The 18,639-nt window shown below is 44.6% G+C and overlaps 1 protein-coding gene across 12 annotated transcripts in view; it reads right to left on the bottom strand.

Moving 5' to 3' along the window:
• Positions 1-18,639, bottom strand: part of CHD2 (chromodomain helicase DNA binding protein 2) — a 108,718-nt gene that overhangs the window by 1,505 nt on the left and 88,574 nt on the right. For all 12 annotated transcript variants that reach the window (XM_055555473.1, XM_055555472.1, XM_055555474.1 and 9 more), the window contains 4 exons: positions 14,931-15,109; positions 12,897-12,996; positions 10,127-10,340; positions 4,775-5,021 (listed from right to left, as the gene is read on the bottom strand). In XM_055555473.1, coding sequence (XP_055411448.1) covers positions 4,775-5,021; positions 10,127-10,340; positions 12,897-12,996; positions 14,931-15,109 — 740 coding nt within the window. The remainder of the gene's footprint in view (positions 1-4,774; positions 5,022-10,126; positions 10,341-12,896; positions 12,997-14,930; positions 15,110-18,639) is intronic.

An 18,639-nucleotide genomic window follows, 5' to 3' on the forward strand; every position in this document is an offset into this window, starting at 1 on the left:
CTCAAGCAACCTAGATATTCAACAGTAAGTGCAGCGTTAATTACTTTCAAACAGACTCAATGTGAAGAATATTAAGATTTTTAGTCGGGACTATGGCAAACTGCTGTTATACTGTTAACAGAGAAGCTGTCAAAGTCGATAACAATCCCCAACTCAAGAATGGGCAAAGGGCTTGAACAGACATTTCTCCAAAGGAGATGCACAAACGGCTCCAAAATACACGAGAAGACGCTCAACGTCTTTAATGAGCATTAATCACTAGGTAAATGCAAGTCAAAACTACCGTCAGGATGGCTACATTCAAAACACTGAAAATACATGTTGGTGAAAATGTGGGAAAACTGCAATTCTCATACATAGTTGGTTGGGACTGTAAAATAGTTCCGCTCTAGCGGAAAACAGTTTGGTGGTTCTGTTTAGAACTACCATATGACTAACAACTCCAATCCTAGGTAAATAACCCCAAAGCATTGAGAACAGATACTCAAACACTTACATACCACGCTCACAGTAGCACTATTCACAACAACCAAAAGGCAGAAAAACTCAAATGTCTACTAATGAATGAATGGATAAACCAAATGGACAATGTATTAGGTTGGCGCAAAAGTAACTCTGGTTTTGCATTGCTGAACTCTGCCATTTGATGTTGAAATACGTTCTTAAATAAATGTGTTATACATCATTTTAATGTGCGTTTCTCACTTCACGTTTTTTTGCTAATGACATATTAATTGCTGTTTATGTTTATTTTAGACTACAGAAATCATGTTAGACAAAAAAGCAAATTCGAGTGATTTTCTTAATGAGTTCAAAATGGGTCGTAAAGCAGCAGAGACAACTCACATCCACAAGGCATCTGGCCCAGAAACTGCTAATGAAGGGACAGCGCAGTGGCGGCTCAAGCTCTGCAAAGGAGCCGAGAGCCTCCACGATGAGGAATGCAGTGGCCGGCCCCTGGAAGCGGAGGGCGACCCACTGACAGCAACCGCTGAAGATGGCCCTCTGTAGCCATACAGGAAGATGCCAAAGAACTCAACGTCGACCATTCTGGGGTCATTCGGCATTTGAAGCAAATTGGAAAGGTGAAAAAGCTCAGTAAATGGGTGCCTCATTGCTGCTGCTGCTAAGTCGCTTCAGTCGTGTCCGACTTTGTGTGACCCCATAGATGGCAGCCCACCAGGCTCCCCCGTCCCTGGGATTCTCCAGGCAAGAACACTGGAGTGGGCTGCCATTTCCTTCTCCAACGCATGAAAGTGAAAAGTGAAAGTGAAGTCGCTCAGTCGTGTCTGACTCTTTGCGACCCCATGGACTACAGCCTACCAGGCTCCTCCATCTATGGGATTTTCCAGGCAAGAGTACTGGAGTGGGGTGCCATTGCCTTCTCCGGGGTGCCTCATTAGCTGAGCACAAATCAGAACAACCGTCATTTTTCTATAAAACATCGATCCATTTCTCGGATTGTGATGTGTGATGAAAAGTGGATTTTACAAGACAACCAGTTAGGGGTTGGACTGAGAAGCAGCTCCAAAGCGCTTCCCAAAGCCAAACTTGCACCAAAAAGAGGTTGTGGTCACTGTTTGGTGGTCTGCTGCCCGTCTGATCCACGAGAGCTTTCTGAATCCCAGTGAAACCATTACAGCTGAGAAGTATGCTCAGCAAGTCAATGAGAAGTACCAAAACCTGCTACACTTGCAGCTGGTATTGGTCAACAGAAAAATGAGCCCAATTCTTCTCCACAACACCACCTGACCACAGGTCACACAACCAAAGCTTCAAAAGCTCAATCAATGGACCACGAAATGTCGCCTCATCTGCCATATTCACCGGACCTCTCGCCAACTGACGACCACTTCCATCAGGCATCTCAACAACTTTTCACAGGCAAGATGCTTCCACAACTAGCAGGAGGCAGAAAATGCTTTCCAAGAGCTCACTGAACCCCAAAGCACGGCTTTTATGCTACAGGAATAAAGAAGCTTCTATCTCATTGGAAAACATGTGTTGATTGTAATGGTTCCTGTTTGAAGAAAGATGTGCTTGAGCCTAGTTACAGTGATTGAAAATTCACAGTCTGAAACCACAATTACTTTTGTATCAACCTAATATATACACTGGAATATCATTCACCCATGAAAAGAACTGAAGTACTGATACATGGTACAATGTGAATGAATCTCTAAAAAATCGGGTAGACCTAAATAGATATTTCTTCAAAGAAGACACACGGATGAAAAGATACTTAACAGTGTTAATTATTAGAGAAACACAAATCAGAACTGCAATGTATCACCTTACACTGGTCAGAATGGCTGCCAATAGAAAGTCTACGAATAACAAATTGTTGGAGAGGGTGTGGAGAAAGGGAACCCTTTTTTACATTATTAGTAGGAATATAAATAGATACAGCCACTATGGAAAAAAGTATGGCGGTTCCTTAAGCTGAAAACAGAGTTGCCATATGATCCAGCAATCCCACTCCTGGGCATATATCTGAACAAAACTCTAATTTGAGAAGATAACACACATCCCTATGTTTACAGAAGCACTGTTTCTAATAGTCAAGACATGGAAACAAATGTTCATGGACAGATAAACGAATAAAAAGGTGTGGTGCACATATACAATGGAATATTACTTTCAACCATAAAAAAATAAATAATGTCACTGGCTGCAATATGGATAAACCTGGATAATATACTAAGTGAAGTTAAATCAGAAAGAGAAAGATATCATTTGATATACTTTGTTTACATGTGGAATTTTAAAAAATGATGCAAAGGAACTTATTTACAAAACAGAGACTCAGATATAGAAACACTTCCAGTCACCAAAGGGGAAAGGGTGTCAGGGGGGATGAATCGGGAGTGTGGGATTAGTAGACACAAACTGCTATACACACACGAGAGAAGCAACAAGGCCCTACAGGATAGCTCAAGGAACTATATGCAATATTCCATAATAAACCAAAATGGAAAAGAACAGAACCAGGAAAGTAAGACCTACAGTGAGACAATAATAAATCAATCACTGAAACTGACCCAAATGATAAAAATTAGCAGACAAGGATAGAAAACCATTTTTAAATTGTATACCAGATTTCAAAACGTCAAAGACAGACATGATTAAAAAAAGACAAAGGAACAGAAACTATCCAAATCAAACAGAGAAAACATAATTAAAAAACACACAGCACCAGTGAACTGTGAGACAAACGTGTAACTGGAATCTTCACACGAGTGAGGGAACAGAATAAAGGAGTCAAAGAAATAATCGTAAAAAAATGAAAAAATGATAAATGTACATACAGCTCCAAGAATTCCCAAGCATAAGAAACATCAGGAAAAATACACCATGGCACATTATAATCAAATTGCTAAAAACCAGTGGTGAAGAAAAAGACACATTATGCAAAGAGGAATAAAGATGACAGATTTTCTATCAGAAAGGATACAAGTAGAAAGTAGATGAACATCATTAAAGTACTGAAATAAAGTGTCAGTCTATAAATTTATACCTGTCAATCTATGAATTTACACTCAGCAGAAAATATTTCTGTTAAGTGAAGACAAAATAAAAACTTTTTCAGACATACAAACGCTGAAAGAATTTATCACCAGCAGACCCACACTAAAACCAAAGTTCTTCAGGCAGAAGAAAAATGATGCGATATGGAAATACAGAGCCCGCAGGACAACGCAGGGCAAATGCCCACTGGAGCCAGACAAGAGGACAGGGACGCGTGGGGACAAGGGGCACAGACCGCCTAACAGAGGCACAGACGCGTGGGGGCGAGGGGCAGAGACCGCCTAACAGAGGCAGCTGCTGCTCAGCCAGAGCTGCTACCCTAAAGCAGCCCGGTGTCACCAGCTCTTCCAAAAAGAAGGCAGGACGTGAAGATGTTCGAATGAACGTTTCCTATGTTAGATTCAAGGTGCAGCCAGAGCCTGTCTTTAGCCTAGGGGAAACTGAAGCTCCTAGGAAGTTAAAATATAGCTAAGTCCTGAAATTAAAGAGAGATAAAACCTCTTTAGCCCTTCTTAACTCTTACAACTACTCTCACAGAAGCTGGCCCATCAGAACATGATATCATGGCTGCAGAGAAGGGATGACTTGGAAAGGCTCTGACCCTTGAACTGCAGCTCCTGGCGTACCACAGGCTGGGTCCCGCCTGGTGTGGCCAAGAGCCTAGTACAGAGCTTCACCATTCTGACTGCTGATTCTAGCATTTTATGGCTACCCGTTCTCTAGACTTTCTCAGAGGAAGGCAGCAAACGCTCCCTACCAAGTGTGATGATGAAACCACAGGTGGCTCCCTGGCCCCAAGAATGACACGTAAAACCTGTAACGTAACGTGGCATTCGAGGCCCCTCCACCACCGAACCTGTCATCTTCGGGGTGGGCACCCCATCCTAGGGGCCCATCCTTGCCCTGGTCCTGTGATGTCTATTCTCTCTCTCTCTGCTTAACTGACTCTTTACGACCCACATCAAACCTCCCTTCTTCCTCAGCCCTCAGGAAAAACTAAAAAATCCCCTCTTTCATCCACCCATCCCTCGGCACTCAGCATCAGGCTGCGTCGTTATTTCTCCCCAGTGCTCTGAAGACGCCGTGATGGCAGAACACTGGACCAGACCTGGGACCGTGCCCGGCGCACAGTGAGAATGAGCATCTGATGGAGAAGAACATTAAGTGTACACTGCTTGTCCCTCCCTTCTAAACCTAAAGCCCCAGGCAGAGGTCAGTGCCGAGAGTCCAAGGGTCCTCCACACACCGGTCATAGTAGTCCCTGTGCCCCCGGTGGTCTCGGTCGCTGCTGTACTGGTCATACGGTCTCTTTCTCGATAGGTTGTTGGGGCGGTAGCTCCCTGAGCGGTGGGCGTCCACGTGCCGCCGGTCCCCATAATGGTGGTCCTTGTACCAGTGCTGCTCATACTGATGGTGCCTGTCACTCCCCCAGGGCGGATTGCTGTTGCCACCACCATAGTTGAACTTTCTTTCCCTCTGCCAGTCGCCTCGATCTGCAAGAAAATAATAATCTCATGACTGCAAGGAATGGCTGCATTTCACGTTCACTAAAGTTTAAACTGGAAAGGGCTGACACATGCTGCAGACAGACAGTCCATTTCCTCCTTGGCCTCTGTGCTGCTGGTTATCAAACAAGTAATGAGTCCTAACATTCTTTCCCAAAATGTTTAAGGCAAAAGAAAATGTAATACCTTTCTCCTTCTGCAATCTTAAAAACTACTGCTTTTTGTTTTTCCTTTTTTTTTTTCTTTTACTGCTTTTCATTTTCTATCTGCTTACCTTCCAATCCAGGGCAGACTCGGGAAAAGGCACTGCTGAGTTTCACAGCCACAGGTAATACCTCTGTTTATACCTTTAAGGTTTATTTACCTGCTGGTACCGTCAGCTATGCCTGGCCCCCGGACACCTTGCCAGACCATACCTACCAAGGCTACTCTTCTTCCTCAGCCCACACCACTTCCTTGCATTCTTCCTGTAAAAAGCGATTCCTCTACTCTGGATTCTGTAACTCTCAAGGATGGGAGCCAAACTGCAGTTTGTTTTAGATTCTGTAAGCCTCCCTTTTTTCCTGAGGTGAAGAATCACACTTATGAATCATAAAAGGCAGTGAAAACACAGAAGTCCAGGAAAGGAGGCTCAGCTGGGTTGAAATGTGGTCCCCCAACGCAGAGCCACGTGGGGCCTCTGTGACTGCAGTGAGATCAGGTCCCTGAGGTACAGGGACGGATCCTGACTTGAGATCATCTTGGATTTACACTGGGCCCTAAATCCAATTTGGGACAAAGAGACGCGTCGAGGAAGGCCACGGAGAGAGGAAGAGAGACAGGAGCCAGGCAGCCAGAAGCCAAAGCCTGCTGGCCCGCACCGCAGGCTGGGAGAGTGTGTCGAGCAGGCTCTCCCTCAGGCTGCACACGAGGAACCCACCCTGCTGACACTGCGATCTCAGAGCTCTGGCTCCGAAACTGGCAGAACATACTTCTCCTCTTTTAAACCACCTAGTCTGCAGCACTGTGTCACAGCAATCTCGGGAAACTCACACAGAGGCTTAAACCAGCAGGAGCTCTGTGGCCTCACGGGACACCCATCTTCCTGCTACAATTTGCTAAGGTCAAAGACGCGCCACCAACTAAACCTCTCTCTACTCACTCTGTTGGCCTTCTAGTGTTTTTCTACAAAGCCAAAAAATAATTCCATCAAGGAACCTGTTTGGCTTAGAAATTTAGACCATCAAAGTAATATAAAGTCAACCAGTGGCTTAAATTCATTGCTGACCCAGGGTGGAGCAGGCCAGGGGACCAAGAAGTAAAAAACTTTTGGTTATTTAACCAAAGAACCAACAAACAACAAAAAGACACACCTTCACAACATGAAAGGATCGTTTGAAGCCATCTTCAAATAGAAGATGAAACCTTCTATTCTGAAATAGAAGGTTTCAAAAGGGTGTCAAGGTATGTGGTATAGTAGAGATGCTTAAAACTCAAGCCAAGTCATTTATTTCCAGAGAAAGTAAACAGTGCTTTTCTTCCTTCTTGAACCCTCCGTGGGGTAGGGTCACTGGTTGGGAAGTACTGACTATTAAGCAGAGGGGTGAGAAATCCAAAGTTTCAAAGACTACGAGTTAGTTTAATAAGAAGAGTTCTTTCTAAGGATCAGAAGAGAAAATCAGTGACCTTACAGTCTAATCCCAAGAGGAAAAAAAAAACAATAAAACTGCTAAGACTGCAGATAAGGACATGGAAATACTTTCCAACCACGTTACTGTACCGTCATTCCTCACCCCACCAACAAAATGGAGATCAATTAATTCAACTAAGATTTTTAGGATTAATAGACCTGGAACTTCTTCTAGATAAGAGTAACTACTGCAGAATTGCACCCTGCCAAAACGATTAGAAAATGCCAGATAAACAGAAAATAATCTGCTTAAAGACATCCAAGAGCAGCCCAAGCAATAAAGACTAGAAGGGATAAGATTCCGAAGAGCAAAAAACCAAAGAGGTAGCAGAGAGTCAACTTCTGCAGAAGTCACCGCAGTGACTGGGGAGATCTGTGATTCTGAGCCTCAGCAAGAAGCTGAGTATCTGGGCTTTTCCCAGCAGAGAACCACTGCTGGAGAAACAGAGCCACCAGCAGAGCCCTTCCAAGCTAAAGGGGCACTGGAGACTCGAGGGACTCCAAGCACACAGCCAGTTTTCACTCACAACACTTGCTGAATCTGCAGGGAGCTGAAGGCTGAAAAGCTGAGCTGGAGGCCTTCTGACAAGCGGAGCAGTTGAGGGAGGCCCAGTGCCAGGTAAACCAAGACCCGAGTGTAACAGCGGCCGGCGGGGGGCGGGGGGGGCAGCAAGTGCAGCAGGCCCCCTGCCGAGCACCCTGCAGGGCCACGCCCCAGGAACGGGGACCGGAGGAGGACCAGACCACTCACCAGTGGCAGGGATCACCTCCCACTCTGTGTGACGGGGGAGGAAAGAGCAATCCTCTCTGGGGCAAAGTGACATCATCTGGAGCTTATACAATTTTTAAAACACAGTGCCTGCCATTTAATAAAAAATAACTAGGCACGCTAAAGGACAGGGCTGTATGACTGAAAACCAAGGGGTAAAAGAAAACACACAAAATGGCTCACAGTAATTCAGATATTAGAGTAGCGGACAAGAATTTTTAAATACCTACAGTTAATGTGTTTCAAGTAAGAAGAAAAGATGGAGAACATGGATTTTTCTAAAGGCTTGAGAACTTTACTGGAAGCTGAGAATGTACTTTAAAGAAAACAAGTCAAATGCAAATCCTAACACTGAAGTTTAAAAAGAAACTACAATGAAATGAAAGTTTACTTCATTTTGATTATTATGGAACATTTGACTCTCCATAAAATGTAATACAATGCTTCCATATATACCAGTGGTTCCCAATCTTTTTGGTACCAGGGAGTGGTTTTCTGGAAGACTATTTTTCCATAGACTGGGGAGAAGGTTTGGTTTTGGGATGATTCAAGTGCATCACACTTATTGTGCACTTAATTTCTATTATAACATCAGCTCTACCTCAGATCATCAGGCATTAGATCCTGGAGGTTGGGGGCCCATAATATATACTATATTTTTTTTAAGATTTTGTTCTATATGCTTTTTTCTTTCTTATTATTTTTATCTTTAAAAGTAATTCATGCTCATTGTAACCAGTGAAGTAACAGATATGGAGAAATTAATTTCCTCCAATCCTCCCACATTTTACCAGCCTAGAAGGAAAAAAAAAAACAAAAAAGGAAGTGTTAATTGCTCAGTCGTGTGGGACTCTTTGGGACCCCATGGACTCTAGCCCACCAGGCTCCTCTGTCCATGGGATTCACCAGGCAAGAATACTGGAGTGGGTTGCCATTTCCTTCTCCAGGGGATCTTCCTGACCCAGGGATGGAACCTGGGTCTCCCACATTGCAGGCAGACTCTCTACTGTCTGGGCCACCAGGCCTAAGGTAATTGCCATTTCCTTCTCCAGGGGATCTTCCTGACCCAGGGATGGAACCTGGGTGTCCCGCATTGCAGGCAGACTCTATTGTCTGGGCCACCAGGCCTAAGGTAATTGCCATTTCCTTCTCCAGGGGACCTTCCTGACCCAGGGATGGAACCTGGGTCTCCTGCACTGCAAGCAGACTCTCCACTGTCTGGGCCACCAGGTCTAAGGTAACTGCTATTGTGTGTATGCTTTCACATCTCTCTCTATGCTTATGCAAATACATTATTCAAATATTTATGATGGGAAACAGCTTAGCGGTTCCTCAAAAAGTTAAACACAGAATTATCACATGACCAAAAAATTCCACGTTCCTAGCTGTACACCTAAAAGACCTGAAAATAGGCACTCAAATAATTGCATACGAATGTGCACAGCAGTACAATTCAGAACCACCAAAAGCAGAAACCAAACGGCCACCAACTAGTGGAACGACAAACTGTAGTCTAACCATACGGTGGTGCTTCATTCAGTCACAGAAGGAAGCAAGCACCGACGCGTGCCACAGGGAAGACCCTGAAAACCAGAGCCCAGTGGAAGGCCCAGCACATACTACATGAATCTGTGTGTCGCTATTAACACACAGAGTCCAGAGTAAGTAAATCCAGGGACTGTGGTCATGAGCTGGGGAGGGGCAAATGAAGCGTGTTCTCTCTCTGCGATGATCAAAATGCTTTGGCACTTGATAGAGGTGGTGGTTACACAACTTTGTGAATGTTCTAAATGTCGCTGAACTGTTCATTTTAAATGGTTACACTTCTTTACAGTACGTGACTTTCATGTTAGTAAACACACATGCCACAGAGATTCTGTGGTTCTTGCTGCTGCTTTTTTTTCCTTCCAATTTTGACTTTTATCTATAAAGCAACTCTTTTTTTTAAACAACTGCTAATAATACAGAGTATAAATGCCCTATTATTCATCTAACCATCTTTCTATTAGTGAGAAGCCCATTTATTTCCAGCTTTTTGCCATTACAAGGCTACAACAGCACCCTCATCATACGTGTTTGCATTTCTACAGGACAGACTCCCAGAAAATGGGCCTCTGGATTTAGATACTCCAGACTATTTTCTGGAGTAGCAAGTCACACTCAGGAATGTGTGTGAATTTCACCCTGTAATTTTTGCTGATCTGAATGGGCTAAAAAAAAACGGTTAACTTATTGTTACTTTAACATACATTTCCCTAGTAGCAATACTGTTCATCTTGTCCTATGGGCCATTTGAATCTCCTCTTCCAAATGAATTCTCCATTCCTAACCTTTGCCCATTTTTGTATTTGGTCATCTGGCTGTTATCAATTCATAAGGGGTTTTTCAGTATTAGCAGTTTACCATGTAACTCTCATATACAGTGTAAACGGTTTCCCTCAGTCTCTCGTTCGTCTTGTGTTTACTTGTGTGAGTTATGTTCTTCCTAAAGTTGAATTAAGCCTTTTGGATCTCTATTTCGTGTATTATTTCACTGAGAAAAAAAGAAGACAACAAAGTGAGAGAAAAGAATGAAGCACAAAGGCCAGGCTGCTGTCTCTGGAAAGGAAAACAATTCTTTTGTCACCTCTTCTTAAAGCTTCCCTGACGACTCACCTGCATTACTGAAGTGTCTCTTGTTGGGGTGATTGTAGTTGTCTCTTGGGTGTCCATGCATCTGTGGGCCATGAGAGGCAGGCAAGTGAGGCTTCTGCGGGTGAAGGTTGTGCGGGGTGTGGGGCTGAGACATCAGGGAGTCACGGCTGGAACCCGAGGCCTCTGGTCGAAATGGTTTCTTACCACCAATCACATCCTCTTTCTTCTTCTGCTCCTGGAGAGTCAAAGGAAACCAAAGACCCTCAGGATCCCAGGTGCAGTTCCCAAGAACAGTATAAAGATCATCACCTTTAAACATTTCCCTCTTGATTTTTGACAAGTCCCTCTCGGCTCCCCTGCTGCTTAATACCTTCTTAAGAAAAAATGCTCATAAACTCCACTGAGCTCCAGGGCATGAAAACCCTCACAGAGCTCCATCTGCTGCTGCATCTACTGGCCCCTCACTGTAAGGAAGCCAGTCTCCATGACCCACGGCTGTCAGAGCCTGGGCCAGGCTGCTGGCTGTCGCTGCCTGGGGTGAGGAACAGGTGCCAGGCTGTCAGCCCTCCTGCAGGCTGCTCTTGGGCCACATGAAACCAGAACCACCAACCTCCCGACTGGTCCAGTGGGAACTGGTTCCCATGCCAAAGTCATCACACTGAACATCTAAGTAACATCACGTCTCTACCACAGAAATGACTATTCAAAATAAAAACATCAGAAAATATAGTAAGGAAACACTAAGAAATGTGAGGTGACGTGAAATCTCACCTCCAAGGGAATTACTGTTAATAATCTGGTCCGGTATGTGTTTATATATATATATACACAGCAGTCCCCCCAGTCCCTGGGTGGCGCAGTCCAAGGCCCTCGGCGGGTGCCTGACACTCAGGACAGCACCGAATCCATGCGCGCATGTGCCCGAGGCACTTCACAGCAGGCACAGAAAGAGGACATCCCAACGGCCGGCGTCACTCCGCTTGGGCTTTGCGGCTATCATCAAATGCAATAAGGATTACGGGAACACAGCACTGCAGTACCGTACAGTCCATCTGACGGCCGAGGGCCACCAATTAACTAGCACACAGGCAGTGAATCCAGTGTGGACATGCTGCACAAAGGGATGGTCACGTCCCAGACAGGACGGAGCAGGACGGCACAGGGTTTCACCACGCTACTCAAACCCGTGCGTAAATTACAACTTACGGATTGTTTATCTCTGGAATTTCCAATGTAATATTTTAAGACCATGACTGACTGCAGATAACTAAAACTGTGGGAAGCAAGACTACAAAGGAGGAACTCCTATCCTGTGTGTGCGTGCACGTGTGTGTGTGTGTTTTAAACAAAAGTATTACTTAACATTCTTTTTTCAGTTAATGTACTGTGAAAATCTTATGTGAATACTTACTGTTACTAATAATATTATATTTATGGTTGAACAGTTCCTGATATGGATATATGAAGTCATTTACACATAAACATATTTAAATAGTTAATTATCTCTTTCAACTAAATTCTAGAAGAACTGCATGTTTTAGTCTTTCTGTAAATCTTACTGAATTATCCTCCAGAAAGGCGGTGAATGTATACAATAACCCCAACTAGTAGGCCCGCTAGTTTCATTACCACCTTAATCTAACTTCTGATAACCTGCCTAATGAAGCCCTTTACCCTTTACATCGTATGTCCAACTTACACTTATCCTAACTTCCCCTCTTTCCTCAAGTGCCTTGCCCAACTGTTTCATTCCTTACTGGGGCTTTTCCTGACTATTCTTTCAAAGACTTTTCACAACGCATAAAGTTCACGCTAACATTCAGCAAAAATGTTATTATAGTATTCCTGTATATTACTGTTCTAACATATTTTTCCATGTGAAACTAAATTATAAACCACTTGACGGTGCTGCCCCACCGCTCAAAGCAGTGCTGGCAGAGGACACGCGCGTGCAACAGGAGACAGCTGCCCTGCACCTGGCACGAGTCCAGGTGCTGTTGATCCGGGAGAGGATGCGCGCCCTTCAGCCCGCAGGCCTCCGCGGAGCGGACGGGGTGGTGAAGGAGGTGCTGGGTGTTCCTACACTGGCCCTATGTGGCTAACTGCGGGGAGGGCCCACAGGGCAAGTCAGCAGATCTGCAAATGGACACACTTGAACAAGCAACACTGCCCTCCAGCATCGGCCAAATATCTTCGTGCCCATCTCCTGCTACCAAAGAAGGGGCAGCATCTCCTGGGCACCTTTTTGTGTCTGCTCCTACGCAAGCGGTTGGGGCCCTGTGTGCAAACGCTGGAGGGACACCAAGGGCACATGGCCCAGAGAGAAGAGAAAAGGCGGGCGCTGCCCACGACGTCATCTTTCAGGAGCCACACTGATAATCCACCGCTAAGACAGGTGCATATGGAGGGAAGGGCCTGGTGAGTAAACACTTCCAGGACATAAGAACACAGAGGAACAGGCCCTCGTCAGAATGCCAGCCCTGTCTGGCTCCTGTACACTGGCACTACCACCCATCAGGTCTCAGCCGATAGTCTGACTGCTTGTGGAGTATGTGGACAAAGTGCACGGCTAAGACGGTGGAAGAACCCAGCAGGCGAGAACCCACCCGCAGCCCCTCTCGGGCCCAGGCCTCCACCTGTAAAGTAAGAGTAGGGAACCCCGGGCCCTTTCCAGACCACAACCTACAAGTTTACAATCATCTCCTGAGACAAAATCAGTAATGAGGGAATTTTTTTGGCAGAACTGGTTTTTATCTGTTTGTATGAATTAGGCTTAAATTTGTATTTTTACCTCTTCTTCTTGAGATCTTTTCTTATGAGCCATCTTGTATAACTTGTGCAATTTTCGAGCATCAAATTCTGTAAACTTGGAGACAAAAATCCATAGGTTCCTAAAAAAAAAGAAAAAGAAATTTTTTCTGGTAAATTATAGAATTTTAAAAATAACTGTTCTCTTTATGGATGGCAAGTTAATTGATTTTGCTATACTTGGAATACTTTCCAAGTATAAAAAAGAGAGAAATGATCTTTCGGGTCTTGGCATCAATAAGAAACACATCTTTGGAAGCTAACTAACATCAACAGAATTTGACAATCTGGAGACAAGGGTTCCGTCTCACAGCTACAACCCCTCTAACTTCTTTCCTGGCGCCTGTGACCTCAGGCCTAAGGCCTCGCCCACCTCTGCCCTCCCTGGGCCCTCAGCCCGTCACCACCACCGCCTCCCAGGGGCCCAGGCACAGGGGCACCTCTGCACTGCTGCCCCCCTCCCCAGCTGCCACCACCACAGCCTGTCACCCCTGCCTTCCAAACCCCAAGCGGCCGCTCCGCTCTGATTCCACTGTGCAGGGCACGACTGCCAACAGGGGAGTGGCTGGTGGAGCAGGTGTGGAGAACACGGAGGCACAGGTACCCTCGTGTGCGCGAAGGAAAGGTGCGCGTCCTCGCATGCAGCCACACCACGCCACGCAGTGCCGCTCAGAGAACACTGTCCAGCTCCTGACCAGTAAACCTGCGGCCTCCTACGGAAGCCATTTACCTTTCTCTCTCAAGTCTTCTGTAGCAGCACTTCAGTCATCTTAACAACCTGCTTTAAACCCTAGGAGCCACTTTCAAGGTTTTGTTGAAGCCTGAGAACTCTCCCATCTAAGCAGGTCCACTCTGCTCTCCCACACCGGCTCGGTCTACCTGCCTGCCCCTTGCAAGTCTTCCCTCCCTGACTGCTCCTCTGCACGGGTTTCTACCTTCTTGGAATTCCTACTAGACTTGCTCTTCCAAGCACCACTGCATGAGGGAGAGTTTCTCATGAGTGGGCAAGGACTTACTTATGAACCACAGCAGGCCAGGACCACAGTACCCAGCACATCTAAACACAGACTGGCCATAGTGCACAGTATCCAGCCTAGCTTCATGGAACTATACGCTAGGATGGTGAGCTTTTATCTTCCAATAGGGGTGACGCTGGGTAAAAAGCGAGCCAGACGGCTGGATACAGGGATCCAGAAGTTGGGAACAGTCTAAGAGGAAAGTCAAGTCACATTTCAAAACTTAAATGTTCTTTTTTCATGGCTGTGAAGCATGCTATGAATAGCATCATGACAGAGGTTTTCTTAAATCTCCTTTTCACTCAAAAATCCATCCACTGATGTTAGGCATATTACACAAAGATGATTAACTGTGAAGTATATGAGTTCAGTGTAACTGTGGAGTATAGAAAGAGACTTAATGTTACAATTCTCTTTGAGAAATTACAGGCATGTTTTATAAACATCAGAAATGAATTATAAATGAATCTATGTAAGTCATGATGCCTTACAAACTGAAGTTCTGGATTAACTGCACTAATCCAAATTACTACTTGAGTTCTTCAACTATGAGAGAGAAGAAAACTCACAGCTCCAGTGGTTTGAGCTTTTGCCTTCTCTTATTAGTTGATACAGAACTAACCAATTAGTTATATTATCTCTATTAACCTGAGATGGGTAGAGGAGTGAAATTATACATGATTTCTATCCCTTCCAGGTTCAAAGACTGAGTCTTTATTCTGAGGACAGACCAGCAAATCCAGCACCACAGTATTTCTCTCATAAAATAATAATATCATCCTACCCAGTCAAGACTGGCCTCAGAAGAATAGGCTATTTCAGGAAAAGAAAACTGAAGCCTGCAGGTATGCTGCCAGTCATCGGCTTTTGCTGAGAAAAAATGTTTTCATTAGGTGGCTGTGTCATGTTGTATAAAACAAAAATAGAATCCCAAACACACACACTCTGTCATCAAGTCAGGACAGACAACGCGACAGGTGTGCGGGGCCACGGCGGGTTACCTCCTCCACAGCTTGGTGTGCTCCTGGTCTGAGTAAGCTTTCAGGCACTCAGCTATCCGGTCCCCGATCTTCAGCAGGCAGCTCCGCGTGTGCTCCAGCTGCTCCTGGACGCTGAGCCCCTTGTCAGGCTTGTCCAGCTGCTTCAGCGCCTTCTTCACAGGCCGCATCCGCTCCTTACACTGCGACAGAGGAGAGGCATAAGCCCTCTGCACCCCACGCTTCCTGTGCCCTGAACTCCCAGAGAACACACAGCCCCCCTCAGGCCACATGACCACTTGTAGAGAAGCAGGGAAAGAAAGGCAGGGCAACAAGGAAAAATGTTAGAGAGTAAGAAAAACGTCAGGCTCCAGTCTCGGCTCCAGCGCTCAGAGCAGCGGCGTTCACACTTTACTTGGCCTCCAGAACACCGTTGTTTCCTCATCTGCCAGAGGGGCATTCGTGACCAAACTACTTAGTTCTGAAGTGGAACTACAGACCTAACCTGAAAACCGGGCACCACAAACTACCTAAAACTGCAGGGTAAAATATTTACAAGTCCTTCAGGCTTATAAGAAACTGAGGGAAAGGCTTCCAGATAAAGAAAGTGGACTGAACACAAAAAACTTGTTCTTGCTGTCTCCATCCACTAACACGACAGTAAAGGAATTGACTTCAGAAGAGATAATCCCACAAAGACAAGGGAAATGCAAGAAACCAACAGCAGCAAACTATTACAGCAAGTGAAATCACTTAATAGATACTTAATAGAGAGCTGAGAGCCAGCCCGATTTATGCTGCAAACTTATTCCCCCAAAGGCTTGCTAAGTATCACTGGCAGTAGGGGTGAAGGCTGAAAATAAGGATTTTTTTTTTTTTTTAAGATTGCCTAAAAGGAATAGATACTCAGATTCATTACAGACACCTAACCTTACAGATCTCTAACTCTGCCCAACAACATATATGAAAGTTTATTCTCTGGAGAGAATAAGTCTTTTAACTGGGCTGCACAGGCATAGTTGAGGGGTAAGCCTGCTGCACTGAAAACAGCATTATATGGAATACATGCGTAATATATGCATATTAGATGAGCCACCAACCAGCTTGGCTTTTGGGGTTTTTTTTGCCTCTCAGATTCCAGAATGAAGAAAGCCAGGTCTCAATCCTCCATCAGGAGAATTGGAGGATTCTTGTGCCTAAAACCTGACCACCCAAAAGCAAGAACCAAAAGATGCTGACCACCCGACTGAAGTTTTCTGAGGAAGCAGCCCAGCCAGATCACCCTATGAAGAACACTCTCAGAGCTGATCAAGTGCCACGCACATGCTCAGAGGTTCCAATCAGAAGCTCAGTCCTTACTCTTAAACATCAGAAGACAACCAGGGAGCACCACGCCATCTGGAAAAATCTAACACGAATGATGGAAACAAATCTAGGAGAGATATATGGGGGAAAAGATCCTGCAAATAAAATGACAAAGAAGCAAAAGCCTCAAAAGAAATAACGGCATTTCCCCTCAGAAACAAAGCTGAGGAGATCTCTGAGAAACGTAGGATTGACGAAGAAGTGGAAAACATTTTTAAGATAATATCAGGGACCACTCCCAGAGTTCAATGTCCGAAAACCAGGATAAAACTAAGAACTGAGGAGGAAATTACCACAGAGTAAGTCAGGAGTATTTCTCTGACCTGTAGGGCATGGCTGTCAGCCACTAAGTATCCAGTGTAAGGAACCAGTAAGCCACATGTCCACGTAACTGCATAACAACAAAAATCCAACAAACTCCCATCACTTGTGATAATCTCCATAGCCATATACCTAAAATCTGCTTTTCAGTATTATATTTAAAGTTTTAAAAAGGACACAAAATAAACTGGAAGATACCTGTAATGACTGTAACAGACAAAAGATGAGCATCATGAACAAGATTCCTATAGAAAAGGTAAGTACTACCCGTAATCACTTTTAAAAATCCAGACGCATATCAGAATTATCTTGAAGTTTTTTGAGAAATACAAATGCTCAGGTATTGGGGGGGGAAGGTATGGATATAAAAGTTATCTAGAATAGGCAAAAGATATGAACAGGCAATTCACTGGAAACACAAATACCTGATAAATATGAAAATAAATGTTCAACACCACCACTAGCCAATTTTTTCATACCTCTTAGATTGGCAAAAATTAAGAAGTCAGACTGGAGAAGGCAATGGCATCCCACTCCAGTACTCTTTCCTGGAACATCCCATGGATGGAGGAGCCTGGTAGGCGGTAGTTCATGGGGTCGCTAAGAGTCGGACACGACTGAGCGACTTCCCTTTCACTTTTCACTTTCCTACATTGGAGAAGGAAATGGCAACCCACTCCAGTGTTCTTGCCTGGAGAATCCCAGAGACGGGGGAGCCTGGTGGGCTGCCGTCTATGGGGTCGCACAGAGTCGAACACGACTGAAGTGACTTAGCAGCAGCAGTAAGAAGTCAGAAATTACCAAGTGTTTCCAAGACTGGGAAGCACCTAGAACTCACACTCATCATTAGAAAGAGAACAAATCTTTACAATTGCCTTGAAGATGAATTCTGCAACATCTAATAAAGCAGATGTGCAGACCCAAAGAAACACCCGGCTTTTCTGCACAAGCTACATGCTAGAGAAGCTATTACACACACGTTTGATGATATATTTACAATTTCACTGTAGCCTATTTGTAGTGGTGAACGTTTGGAAAACCCCAATGCCCATCAATAGGAAAAAGAAATGAATTGTGGAAATCATAAAACAGAATAATAGGAAACACTGAAATCAGAGACAAAATTAACAACATGAATAAATCTCAAAAGTGTGCATGCTGAAGCAAGTTACAAGATATACAGTGTGGCGTTCCAGACCTGGAAAGCAGCAGTCATGCTGTTTATGGACACTTGGGAGGATGTGCAGTGTAATGGGGAGAACCCAGACTCGTGGGTCAAATCGCCTGGGTCAGATCTTAGCTCTACATCTTAACTCTGTGAAAAAGGACAAGTTACTTAACTCTCCTCACATTATTTTTTAAGGGGTAAAACAGAGATAATACTTACCTCACAGGTTGTCATGGAGAAAAGACACAAAAAGCACACTAACAATACCTGGCTGATTATGTGAGCTATTGCTGTCTTTAAAGAGATTAAGTAGTAAAACTCTAAAGTCACACATGAGAACCACGACACATGAGAACTACATCGAACTAGAATTGTGGTCACTTCTGGGGAGGAAACAAAGCAGAGCCAGGAGCTTCAACTTTAGAGTCTGAGCCTTAAAAAATTCAGACCTGACAAAACTTTGTGGTACCTCTATCAATGCCCATTATATTTCTGAAAATTGTCTGCATTTTTAAGATATCATAATATAAAAACAAGAGTAAATGAGCTGGAATATATAAATGCGATTTCTTTCTTTTTTTTTAATTCAGGTGCAGTTGATTGATGCTTCCTTCATGGCTCAGTGGTAAAGAATCTGCCTTCCAGTGAAGGAAACGCAGGTTCAATCTCTGGGTCAGGAAGATCCCCTGAAGAAGCAAATGGCAACCGCTCTAATATTCTTGCCTGGGAAATCCCATGGACAGAGGAACCTGGAGGGCTACCGTCCACGGGGTTGCAAAGAGTCAGGGATGACTTCAGCGACTAAACAAGAGCAACAAACAGCTGATTTACAATGTTGGGTAAAAGCCACTTTTAAAATAGTATGGTACCACAGAAGCA

Source organism: Bubalus kerabau, chromosome 19, assembly GCF_029407905.1.
Source record: "Bubalus kerabau isolate K-KA32 ecotype Philippines breed swamp buffalo chromosome 19, PCC_UOA_SB_1v2, whole genome shotgun sequence".
Lineage (NCBI taxonomy): Eukaryota > Metazoa > Chordata > Mammalia > Artiodactyla > Bovidae > Bubalus > Bubalus kerabau.